A 12,307-nucleotide genomic window follows, 5' to 3' on the forward strand; every position below is an offset into this window, starting at 1 on the left:
TGGTTCCCGGAAGCTCCTCAGATCGACCCTGCGAATGGTTTTGGCGGTGTCTTCATGTAGGACCTACTCCCCAACCCTGCCCGCTGCGGTGAATTCCACCTGCGATGCTTTAACTTGTGCAACAGAGATTCTTGTCCCAGGGAGAGGCGGGGAAGGACGCGCTAATCACAGGGCGGGGTCTAGGGTTGGGATCTGGTCCTGTGCCCCCTACCCACCACGAGATGGTGGGGATCTAGAGAGAGTGAACGTTCCTCCGAGATACTGGTGTAAGGGGAAAGATATGTGTTGAGTCTATAAAGCTGTGCAGGTGGCACAACCGAGAAGAGAATTGGGGAAACGAGGAAGGTTCCATGAGATGACTTGAGCTGCGGAAACGTTTGGCAGAGGAAAAGGGCTTCAGTTTTAAATGTGAGATCACTGGAAGTTGAGGTATCGAGGCACGGATTATAGTCTCCTCTCTCATTTTTCCATTTTATGATCTCCTTCCATAGCTACTAATAGTTTTTAAAGAAAGTGTTTTTGAAGCCTTGGGGGAGGGGAGCACTGACCAGGCCTGAAAATGGCAGAGAATTGTAGAAACTTACTGCTTGAAAGAGGGTTAGGTGTCCTGATTTCTCACCTTCTTCAGGCTGGGCTTCATCACCAGGCCTCCTCGCCAACTCCTGTCCCTTCTGTGTATCGGATACCGATTACCCCGAAGCTCAGTACTTTGTACTCAGCCCAGGTAACATGTTTTTTTTATGTTCTCTGCCTGGCATGTTGCTGCTCAATCCATGTTACTAACTGCATAGTGGGAGACAAAGGCATCTGCCACCCACCAAGCATTTAATAAGTGAACTCCAGTAGCTCTGGGGTTCTGCTCCGTAAGAATGGTGGGACACACCACCATGTAATCTCAGCATTTGGGAAACAGGCAGGAGGAGGATCAATCAGGAGTTTAAGGTCATCCACAGCTACATAACAAGGCCTGCTTGGGCTACAAAACACCCTGCCTCAAAAGAGAAAAACATTTATGTTTCTGGCCCAGTCCCACTGGAGCCTCTGGGATTCTCCATGCTAGCGAATCTGAGAACACTGCCTGTGCTCTTCACAGGCCCAGAGCCATGGCGGTGTCCTCATCAACTTCCTGGGAGCTGCCCCTGGTGGCTGTGTGCCAGGTAACATCAACCCCAAACAAGCAAGAGAACTTTAAAACATGTGCTGAGCTGGTTCTCGAGGCGGCCAGACTGGGTGCTTGCCTGGCTTTTCTGCCTGAGGCATTTGACTTCATTGCACGAAATCCTGCCGAGACATTACAACTGTCTGAGCCACTGGATGGGGACCTTATGGAACGATATAGCCAGCTTGCCAGGTACAAGGGTGGGAAGGAAATAGAATCATTACTGGGCTGTGTTCCTGGATTGCCACAAAGAGGGGGTAGAGCCTTGAGTAGAGCTGTCAGTGTTCCCTCCCCCCAGGGAATGTGGAATCTGGCTGTCCTTGGGTGGATTCCACGAGCGTGGCCAAGACTGGGAGCAGACTCAGAAAATCTACAATTGTCATGTGCTTCTGAACAACAAGGGTGAGACTCAACATTTTAGCTCGCCTCTTTCCAGGCTTTTCTACCTTCAGCCCAGATCCTTCAGCATTATTTTCTCAACTATTTGGCTTTAGTGCGTTTTGTACTTGTTCTTAGCTTTATTACTCTTTGGGAGAAGAACGTAGCTGGGCTTCTCACTTGCCTGTACTGAGTATTTTGTCTATCTCTTCCTCTAGGGCTCGTAGTGGCCCAGTACAGGAAGACACATCTGTGCGATGTGGAGATCCCAGGTCAGGGGCCTATGCGGGAAAGCAACTCTACTATGCCTGGACGCACTCTTGAGCCACCCATCAGCACACCAGCAGGCAAGGTGGGAGTTCGAAAAGGAAACAGGAATACATTGAAGAAGTGGAAACATTCCCCTTTGGAGTAGGATAATGAAGGTGCTGGATGTTATGATGAACGGGACAGGGAAGATGAGTGGGTTGTTTTTAATTTCAGGTGGGTTTAGCAATCTGTTATGACATGCGGTTCCCTGAACTTTCTCTGAAATTGGCTCAAGCTGGGGCAGAAATACTTACTTATCCTTCAGCCTTTGGATCGGTTACTGGACCTGCCCACTGGGAGGTAAGAGAATGCCTATTCAAACCATAAGGACTCCTTTTAATCTTACTGAGTAGCATGGTACAGAGCTAAACTCTAGGCACTCTAAGGATTTGCCACAGGTTCAAGGCCAATATGTTCTACATAGAGATACCTTGACTCAAAACAATATAGAAACCAGGTAGTGATGGCACACATCTAGAGGCAGAGGCAGGTGGATCTCTGAGTTCGAGACCAGTGTGGCTTACAGAGCAAGTTCCAGGACAGCTAAGGTTACACAGAGAAGCCCTGTCTTGAAAAACAAAAAACAGTGGGGCATGTGGTGCCTGCCTTTTATTCCAACACTTGTGAGGCAGAGGCAGATCTCTGTGGCTTCCAGGCCAGCCAGGGTTACACAGTGAGACCTTACCTCAAAAAATAGAAAATACATAGTATATGTCAGGCGGTGGTAACACAAACCTTTAAACCCAGCACTCTGGAGACAAAAGCAGGCGGATTTCTATGAGTTCAAGGCTAGCCTGGTCTATAAGAGCTAGTTTCCAGGACAGCCAGTAGTGCTGGACAGAGAAACCCTGCCCTGAAAACAAACCAAAATAAATAATAAAGTAAAAAAAAAAAAAAAAATAGAAAATACAAAAAAGCAAAAACAAAACAAAAAAAGCAGCCAAATCTTACTCTTCTCTTTCTACTTGAAAGGATTATCTTCCTTCCCTATCTAGGGGGAAATTCATTTCTTAGATAGATGTTGAGTCGTATTAGAGAGTTGATACAGTCACTAATTCTGGTTGATTAGCAGAATGGTCAATGAGTAGATTGGCCTGGAGTGTCCACTTCTTGTCACTTGCCTATTAATCACTGTATGTGCTTGAGTGAACACACTTCTCCTTCTCAGGTGTTGCTGCGGGCCCGAGCCATTGAATCTCAGTGCTATGTAATAGCGGCAGCACAGTGTGGACGCCACCATGAGACAAGAGCAAGTTATGGCCACAGCATGGTGGTGGACCCCTGGGGTACAGTGGTGGCCCGCTGCTCCGAGGGACCAGGCCTCTGCCTTGCCCGAATTGATCTCAACTTTCTGCGACAGATGCGCCAACACCTGCCTGTGTTCCAGCATCGCAGACCTGACCTGTATGGCAGTCTGGGTCAACCGCTGTCTTAAGCCTTGTGACTTCTGCTGGGGTTGAGAGACACACAGACATACTCAGCTGTGAAGTGAGGCCACTGTGACTTGCAGGCAGGACCCAAGCACAGTTCTCTCACTTGCAGAACCTTAAACTCTTAATGGAACACAGGTTCAGGTTCATGGGAAAGAAGAAACTTTGACCTGATCTCAGATTTCAGTTTCAGAAAAGTAAAATTTTATATAGTCAGTGTTTATTTCATGAAAACTGAAGTTACGCTGAAGGCTGAGCAGCACTGGCATTGAAAAAAATATAATAATCATAATGTCTGTCTGGGCTTCTCCTTTGGGGGCTGGAAGGGGAGGTGGTGTGGTACCTGCTCGAATAGGCTCCACTTGTAGCCCCTGGCTCAAACATGCCTCCCTACCTAAGAAAGTACAACAAGGCTCAGTGCATGTCCTAGCCCCATTCTCCAGGAAGAAAGGTAGAGGGCAGGAGCAGGAGTTGATACTGAACACTCACTTTCTCTCAAGCCAGAAGGAAGCAAGGGCAAAGGGGCTCAGGATGAGGAAAGAGTTCATTTGTTATTTTCACTAGAAATGGAAGGGACAGGCCACACACCCCCTCCTTTTCAGAGAAACTTTAACCAGCACCCTGTCCTCTGTCTATCCTGTGTATTGGTGTCACGCATACATCACAGCTGGGAGGGGTTATGAGGCTGCCCCAATCATCTAACTGTTGGAGAGGATCTAACAAAGGGGAAAAGGAGGGAGCCACACGAGGCAGCAGTTTCAAGCCATGGAATGAAGGAAAGGCAGAGAGGAGCAGCACCAGAGGCCAGGAGAGAGTGGAAAGGGCCACAGCTTCTTTGTTTTTAAAAAATTCTATAATTTGGAAGAAGGTGGTAATTAATTTCCAAAATACACTTCCGAGTCCCACCTTCCACAGCTCCTTTACTCACAGCCCTTTGGTTTTCAGACAAATCTAAGAGCCCTCATAAAGCCAGAAGTATCGATTACCCCTCGATGCACCTGAAAGCAACGTTCAGTCCCTTACACAGGCTATGTTCCATAGACTCCGTCCCTATACACTTGTCTTACGGCTCAGTGGTAAGGTGGCTGTAGACACACATTATGGGGTAAGTGGCAACAGGAAACAGAGGGGAAGCCCAGGCACATGGGTGCAGGGAGGGGTAGGGAACACCACTTCCACTTTCCTTTGTCTTTTCCTTTAAAAAAAAAAAAAAAAAAAGGCGGTGTGATTGGCTGAAGGGCAGAGAACAAACCCCAGAATAGTATGTAAGCTCCAGACGTGATGGAGCGAACAATCCCCAGAGGTGAGAAGGGGGAAAGGTCAGGGCAATGCTTGCAGCATCAAGTTCCTCAGGAGTTTCTGTCGGCCCAGCTCATAGTCCTCCTCATCCACGTTCACCAGCAGCTTGATGGCTTCGTGGCCCACAGCTTGCTTGAGAGAGTCTGTGATGAAGACACCTTTCAGTGCTTCTAATAACGAGCCATTGATGTAGTCGCGCCAGAATGCGTCGAGGTAGGTGAGCTCAGAGAACTTGATGTCACAGATGATGGAGCCCAGGTCCCGGGACTTGAGGATAGTGTTGGCCTGGTTAAAGCGCTCAAACTGGCGCTCAAGTGGGTCCTGCTTATTGGAGAAGACGTTGCCTTGCAGAGCAGTCTCATGCTGGCAGTATTCCGCCCGCACTCGAAGCCTAATGTCTGGGAGAATTTAAGGAGAATGGTTTATAGGAAGGACTGGGTTTACATCCAAAGCTAGAAAAGCAAGCAAGACCAGCAGAGCAGAAACCCTCCCCAAAGCCAGTTCTCCGCTCTGTCTCTGAAGTCCTGCCTCAGTGCTGGAGCTTCCCTACAGTGAATATGCTCAGGTCATTCACAAACAGCACCTTGTTTGTAACAGCTGTTTTCTTAAAAAGGTGCAGAAATGTGTTTTAATTCTGTCTTGACTTGGTTCATCCTGTAATAAAGAAGTCATATTGGCATTCCTTTGACTTAACTAAAAAGAATTGTAATATAACATTGCCAAAGGATAATCTCATAAAAACCACACCCGACCTGACAAAAGCAACCAAAGCCGCCTTGCACTGAACACACTGCCCATTATCCCAGGAGTTCTTTGTATTTTTCCTCTAGAATCCTTCAATTTCCTTACCACATGTCTGCTTTTCCTTGGGATCTGGTGTCACCGACTTCCGGCGTTTTCGCTGGTTCCCAAGTGTGGCTCTCCCTCGGGCTGGTCGCTTACTACACATCTGAGAACCTGAAGTGGGGCAGCACACCACAGGATAGTGGGGAGGCACTGGCCAGAAAGGAAACGGAAAACACAAGGTTTTAAAAGTAGAACTTCAAATACTTCACTTGGAATAATGCAAAGGAATCATTTATACTTAATAATAAAAGCAGTATTGATGAATCTGATGGCTGAGGTGATCAAATGTCTGCCTAGTATTAATGAAGATCTGGGCTCAACCCCAGCATGGGGGTGGGTACTAAGTGTGGCGGAAGAAATTTGTTATCCCAGCACTCAAGAGTGAAAGAAGAAAGCTGGGCAGCAATGCACACCTTTGATCACAGCGTTTGGGAGGCAGAGGCAGGCAGATCTCCGAGTCTGAGACCAGTTTGGTCTATACAGTGAGTTTCAGAACTCTGTCTCAAAAAACAGCAACAAGAAAAAAAAGTGAAGGAAGATGAAGTCAAAGGCCAGCCTGGACTACTACACAGAGTTCTACATTACCTGGGCTAAATAGAAATCTCAAAAAAAAAAAAAAAAAAAAAAAAAAAAAAAAAGTTGGGAGAAGGTCAGACAGTGGTGTGGTGGCGCACCCTTTAATCCCAGCACTTGGAAGGCAGAGGCATGTGGACCTCTGTTGAGTTCTATGCCAGCCTGATCTACAGAGTGAGTTCCAGGACAGCCAGGACTGTTACACTGAGAAACCCTGTCTCCCATAAATAAAGAAAGAAAGAAAGAAAGAAAGAAAGAAAGAAAGAAAGAAAGAAAGAAAGAAAGAAAGAAAGAAAGAAAGAAAGAAAGTTGGGAGAGGTGGCTCAGTGGTTAAGAGCACTTGTAGCTTTTGGAGAAAACCCAGGCTCAATTTCCAACACCTACAGTGGCTTATAATTATCTGTAACTCCAGTTTGAGGGAATCTGACACCCTTCTTCACCTCCACAGGATCCAGGCAGATGCTCATATACATAAAAATAAATTTAAAAAACACAAAACTGCCCTAGAGGCTGGAGAGAAGGCTAACAGACATGCAGACAAAATAGTCATATGCATAAAATTGATTTTTTTTTTCAAAAAATTATTTAAAGGAAGATCTGAGTGAGAGCAAACACTGGACTTAGACAAAGCGTATCTCATCTGATTTGTGTGTGTACATGTTCATAGGATGTAGTCACACGGGCATGCCTGATTCGAAGGCCAAAGGTCAACAGTGGACATCTTCCTCAATTCTCTGCCCACTACTTTCTAGACAGGACCTTTCACTGAACCTCGAGTTCACAAATGTGCTAAGGCTGGTTGACGGGGAGCTCCAGAGATTTGCCTCTCTCTGCCTCTACAACAACTGAGGTTACAGCCACTCTTTGATTGCCCAGCTTTTCTGTGTAGGTGCTGGGATGTTGAACTTGAGTCCTCATGCTTAGGCAACAAGCACGTTATAGACTGAGCATCTCTCCGGTCTCTGACTTTTTTAATGGGTAGATGAAAAGGACAACATCCTTTCATTATGTTGGCCCAGCCAGGCACGTGATGGGGTCAATATTCTTGCTTATGAAAATTACAAGTAAAAACTCACCTGTTTTAGAGGGCTGGGGAGGCCTCGGTTCTGGATCACTGAGGGCTCTGGGGGTCACATAGCGAATTGATGTTTCCTCCAGATACTTGTCTACAAGGTCAGGGCACACTGTAGGAGGAGAACGAGGCACTCAGAAAAAAATACACATCTGCCTCCTCCCAAGGGTCTCACAACAGTTTATTCTCTGGGTGCTCCCTCGGTCAAGACCACCTCCCTTTTAGACTCCTATGCTACTAACTCCCACGAGCCTTCTCGTACTCAAGTGCTCCCAGACCCCGTAAGCCCTCACCAGCCCGTCTCTTCTTGAGAGTAACGTAGGGCAGCAAGTCATGGCGAGTGATGATGCGCAGCAGCTGCAGCACCTGGCGAAAGTTACTCTCATCACAGCGGCCCTGGCGCTCCAGTGCCAGTAAGAAGTCACGGCCATTTCGAATGAGTCCACGCTCATGGTCGTCAATAACATCAACGAAGAGAAAAGAAAGCACACGAACATCTCTGTGCGTTAGGTGGGTGCCCACGATGTCAAACATACGGTGGAGGCTGTAGAGCCCATGTTCCTGCTCACCATGCTCTTCAGGCCACACCTGGCTTGCCCGCCGCTTCAGGCCCGCCATGCTAGAGGCTCAGGGACAGAGTGCCTTCCAGAACCCCTGCTCAGCAGCTGCAATCTCCAGTGTCCTGTAAGACAGGCCAAGAACCCATGAGCCACACACTGGTAACAACTAATTTTATTTATCTGCATTGTCTCAGCATGCTACTAACAGTATACTGCTTAGTACATTTATTAAATATCACAAAGTGTTTACTAAAAATAAGTAAACAAACAAATAAACCCATCCTGGGTGTGGTGGTTCATGCCTTTCATCTCAGCATCCAGGAGGCAGACACAAGTAGACCACAGAGTTCTTGGACAGTCAAAGCTACATAGAGACCCAGTCTCAAAAAACAAACAAACAAATAAAAGCCATCCTAAGGCTCTTCATACTGAACAGATGACACCCTAAGTCCAGATCCTACGGAGGGATACAGTCACTTCTTTGAGAAGTTTTGTGCGATTTTAGTATGGCATAGTTCAGAAGTTTCTATTGCAGCTAAGCATCAGAGTACACACCTGTACTTACAACACTCAGGAGCCAAAGGCAGGAGGACTGTGTCCTAAGTTTGAAGCCATTCTGGTCTGCACAGCAAGTTGCAGTCCAGACAGGGGTACATAGGTAGACCACTTCTCAAACAAAACAAGCCAGTGTGATAAAGCATGCCTGTAATCCTAGCACTCAAGCCAGAAGTTCAAAGCCATCCTCAACTATAGAGCAAGATCTAGGCCAGTATGGACTACAAGAAACTATCTCAAATTTTGCTTTTTTATTTCATGCTATCCAGATTGTTCAACACTACAATACCTCTTGCCTTCAAAACACTGCTTTTGGTCCCTTGAAAACAATGGTCATGGAGTCACATGCCTAAACCAGCAGTGATGAGGGAGAGACATTAGGCTCTGATTCCACACCGACCTGGTCTATTTATTTAAACCCCATCTTATACAAACAAACAAACAAACAAACAAAATACAGTAAGAGTAACATCTGGGCGTGTACCCCTTTGATCCTAGAACTCACAAGGATCTCTGTGAGTTTGAGACCAACCTAATGGTCTACAGAGAGAGCCCCAGGCCACTATGTAAACTTGGCTGTCCTAAAACCATGTAGACTAGGCTGGCCTCAAACTCAGAGATCTGTCTGCCTCTGTCTCCTGAGGAGTGCTGGGATTAAAGGCAGGCAATACCATTCCTGGCCTCATTCATTCACCCATATAATCTATTTTTCTCTTTCAAGATTGGGTTTCTCTGTGTAGCCCTGGCTGTCCTGAAACTCACTCTGTAGACTAGGCCAGCCTTGAACTCAGAGATCCACCTGTGTGCACCACCACCATCTGCCCCATTTCTTAAATATAGGCAAAACCGAAAAGTAGAGAATACAATCTTTGATATAGACACTGAATCAGACACTAGCTAGAGCTAGTTTAAATTCTGACTGTGTCGTTACAAACTCTAGTTGTGTGACTTTGAACATGTCCCTTAACTTCAAAGTCTCAGTGGCCAAAGTGAGCATAGTGGCACACGCCATAATCCCAGCACACTGAGAGCCTCATGCAATAGGAGGATGAATCCATTCTGGGCCACTGGTTTCAAAAACAGAATACAAGAACAAACAAAAAACTAACCCTTCCTCACAGATGGCATGTAACAACCCCCTGTGAAGGACCAATCACAGTCCTGTATTTCATTCACAAACTCACCCTGGGTAATATCATCAACCAATCATCTAGTCTTAACAGTTTTCACCTCCACTTTATAGTTATTCATACTTACTGTCTTGAGAGATAGTTCTACTGAGTATTGTTCTACCCTGACCAAGACCACCAACCACAGCCAGTTCTTAACTCCTACTGTACAATGCAAAATATTTCTTTTTTTTTATCTCTGCCTCCCCAGTGCTGGGATTAAAGGCGTATGCTACCACTGACCGGCGGCAAAATATTTCTTAAGTGTGCTCTCCCTTTCATTGCTACTGCCATTGCCATGGTTCAGATTCCGATCATCGTGTGAACTATACTACTACAGCTGGCTCTATTTTAATTTGTATTCCATTTATTTATTTATTTATTTATTTATTTATTTATTTATTTATATTGTGAGTGTGTGTATGAGTATGAGGGCATACGGCCACAGTGCACGTGTGGAGGTCAGAGGACAATGTTCAGGGGCCAGTTAGTTCTCTCTTTCCACAAAGTGGGTCCCAGAGATGGAAGACAGATTGTCAGACTTGGTAGCACATGCCTTAACCTGCTGAGCCATCTCACCAGCTTCTGCAACTGACTCTTTCAAGGAGTCTCTGTTCTCTAAATCTTTTTTTTTTTTTTTTTTTTTTTTTGACACAAAGTCTCAACATGTAGCCCAGACTAGCCTTGAACTTGCTAAGTAACCTAGGTAGGCAATGGACTTTCTTTTTTGCCAGCCTCTGCCTCCCAAGTGCTGGGATTAAAGGTGTGAGTCACCATCGCCCAGCTGGCAATGGACTTTTATTCATCCTACCTGAACCTTCTCAATGCTAGGATTGCAGGCAGATTCTAACACCATCAATATTTGTGGGGGAAGTGCTGGTTTTTTGAGACAAGGTCTCTCTTTGTATCCCTGGCTGTCCTGGAACTCTATGTAGATCAGACTGACCTCCAACTTGAAGATCTACCTGCCTCTACCTTCTGAGTACTAGGATTAAAGAAAGGTATTTGCCACCACATCTAACTCACCACGTTAATATTTTTGGTGGGGGCAGGGAGGGGGTTCAAGACAGGGTTTCTCTGTGCAACAGCCCTAGCTGTTCTGGAACTTGATTTGTAAACCAGGTTGTCCTCAAACTCACAGAGATTCTCCAGCCTCTGCCTCCTGAGTGCTGAGGTTAAAGGCGTGTGCCACCACCGCCTGGCTCATCTCTGTAGTCCTAACCCTAATAGCAGACATCTGTCGGAGCAGCCTGTTGTTGGGAACTGAACTGAATTTCTAAGAGGTCAACAATACGAGCAACACCAACTGAACAACCAAACTCAAACTTATCAAAGTCCAAGACGGAGAGAGGACTCCACCAAAAAGACATGGAAACCAGGCATGGCTGTACGTGTGCACTCCTATAATCCCAGAATTAGGGGGGCTGAGGTGGATAACAAATTCAAGGCCAGGTTGAGTTATACAGTGGGACCCGACTCGGAATGGGGAGGGTGGGGGGTGTGCACATGAGTACATTCTGTATTTCAGTAATCAAGTACATAAATCCAGCTAGAGTTGTCTCCATACCATAAAAAACTACCCACAGCAAACCACCCTATTCAAGAAGATGATGTTCTGACCATTTTACACACAAGGATACTGGCTACAATACAAGAGAGAAACCGAGAAGCTTCGGCTACATTCAGTGGTAGAGTGATGCTCAGGTCCATTTCTAGCACCAAAGAGAAAAGAACAGAGTGCTAAGCTACTTCAGAAGGACCATCATGATAGCTGACAGAACCTTTCTCCCTCAGTGACCCAACAAGGAAAGTGCAGAGAGACTCCTTCCCTTTAAACGAAAAAAAAAAATAAGCCAGTCGATGTATGACTTTAATCCTAGCACTCCAGAGAGGCAGGCAGGCCAGCCTGGTCTACAAGGCAAGTTCCAGGACAGTCAGGCTACAAACAGAAACCCCGTCTCAAAAAACAAAACAAAACAAAGAAAAAACAATAAATAAATTTTAAAAAGAAAAAGGAGAAATCCAAGAAAAAAAGGGAAATATAAGCCACACGTAGTTTTGATAGCCCAGGTATCCCACCCACAGTATGGGAAACAGCTGAGGAAACCATTATCTAACTACACACTGGCTTTCCCCATCGCGTCCTCTCCCGTTTCACCTGTTGTCACCGAGCACAAATGGGGCTGCTGAGGAAAAATAGCTTCTTACTCAAGTAGGCAGCAGGAGAAAACTGAGCTTCCTTAGAGTCTCTGCAACTTTTCTATGGTCCCTATCCCACCTGTTCCCTTGGCCAGCTGCTGATTATAAGCATCCCAAAGAAAACAGATGGGCAGGCTTCATGTCCAACCAATCAGAAGAGCAGGTTGTTCCTTGGTTCTCTAATTCAAAGTGTCCTGAAACCCTAAGCAATAAAGAAAAACCACCCCCACATACTCTGTCCCTGGAAAATGAGGCAAAATAAAACACTATAGTCCTAATTCCACAATCAATGTAATTCTACAATAGGTTTCGATCCTCTGGGATCAACACCCTTCACTTGGGAGGGAGGGGGACAGAATCACCTTTAAGTCCTAGATCATCTAAGGTACTAGGATTCATCAGGGCAATTTGTCCAACCAGGGGACATCTGGCAATGAGACAAAACTGGAGACAGTTTTGATTGTCAAGCTTTGTGAAGAGCCTACTACCAGCATCCAATAATGCTAGGGCACTGTTACACATCCTACAGCGCAGGAGACATGCACTATCAACAAAAGTTTATCTGGACGACGTCAGGCGGTAGTGGTGAAAGCCTTTAATCCCAGCACTCAGGAGGCAGAGGCAGGTGGATCTGTGAGTTCGAGGCCAGCCTGGTCTACAGAGTGAGTTCCAGGACAGGCTCCAAAACTAAACAGAAAAACCTTGTCTTGAAAAAACAAAATAATAATAATCTGGATAAAAATGTCTATAGTACTAAG

General features: G+C 45.9%; 2 protein-coding genes across 12 annotated transcripts in view; one reads left to right on the forward strand and one right to left on the reverse strand.

Annotated features, from left to right (window-relative positions):
• Positions 1 to 3,572, forward strand: Nit1 (nitrilase 1). Of its 5 annotated transcripts, none has more exons than XM_057770188.1 (7): positions 1 to 56; positions 629 to 724; positions 1,094 to 1,351; positions 1,458 to 1,561; positions 1,756 to 1,889; positions 2,021 to 2,146; positions 3,015 to 3,572. In XM_057770188.1, coding segments are annotated over exons 1-7 (987 nt in total). In that variant the 5' UTR covers positions 1 to 54; the 3' UTR covers positions 3,282 to 3,572. The 5 variants fall into 5 exon arrangements, with proteins under 5 accessions (XP_057626171.1, XP_057626174.1, XP_057626173.1 ...); XM_057770190.1 differs by having other exon boundaries at positions 16 to 429; XM_057770189.1 differs by having other exon boundaries at positions 16 to 408.
• The window catches only part of Dedd (death effector domain containing), a 13,488-nt gene continuing 4,665 nt past the window's right edge, over positions 3,485 to 12,307 (reverse strand). For 4 of the 7 annotated variants that reach the window (XM_057770196.1, XM_057770197.1, XM_057770199.1 and 1 more), the window contains 4 exons: positions 7,360 to 7,748; positions 7,071 to 7,178; positions 5,425 to 5,571; positions 3,487 to 4,973 (listed from right to left, as the gene is read on the reverse strand). In XM_057770196.1, the coding sequence (XP_057626179.1) occupies positions 4,597 to 4,973; positions 5,425 to 5,571; positions 7,071 to 7,178; positions 7,360 to 7,684 (957 nt within the window). In that variant the 5' untranslated portion in view covers positions 7,685 to 7,748 and the 3' untranslated portion in view covers positions 3,487 to 4,596. Of the gene's footprint in view, positions 4,974 to 5,424; positions 5,572 to 7,070; positions 7,179 to 7,359; positions 7,749 to 12,307 lie in introns of all 7 variants that reach the window. The other 3 variants (XM_057770200.1, XM_057770198.1, XM_057770193.1) reach the window with 3 other exon arrangements.

This window comes from Chionomys nivalis, chromosome 5 (assembly GCF_950005125.1).
Source record: "Chionomys nivalis chromosome 5, mChiNiv1.1, whole genome shotgun sequence".
NCBI classification, from domain to species: Eukaryota; Metazoa; Chordata; class Mammalia; order Rodentia; family Cricetidae; genus Chionomys; species Chionomys nivalis.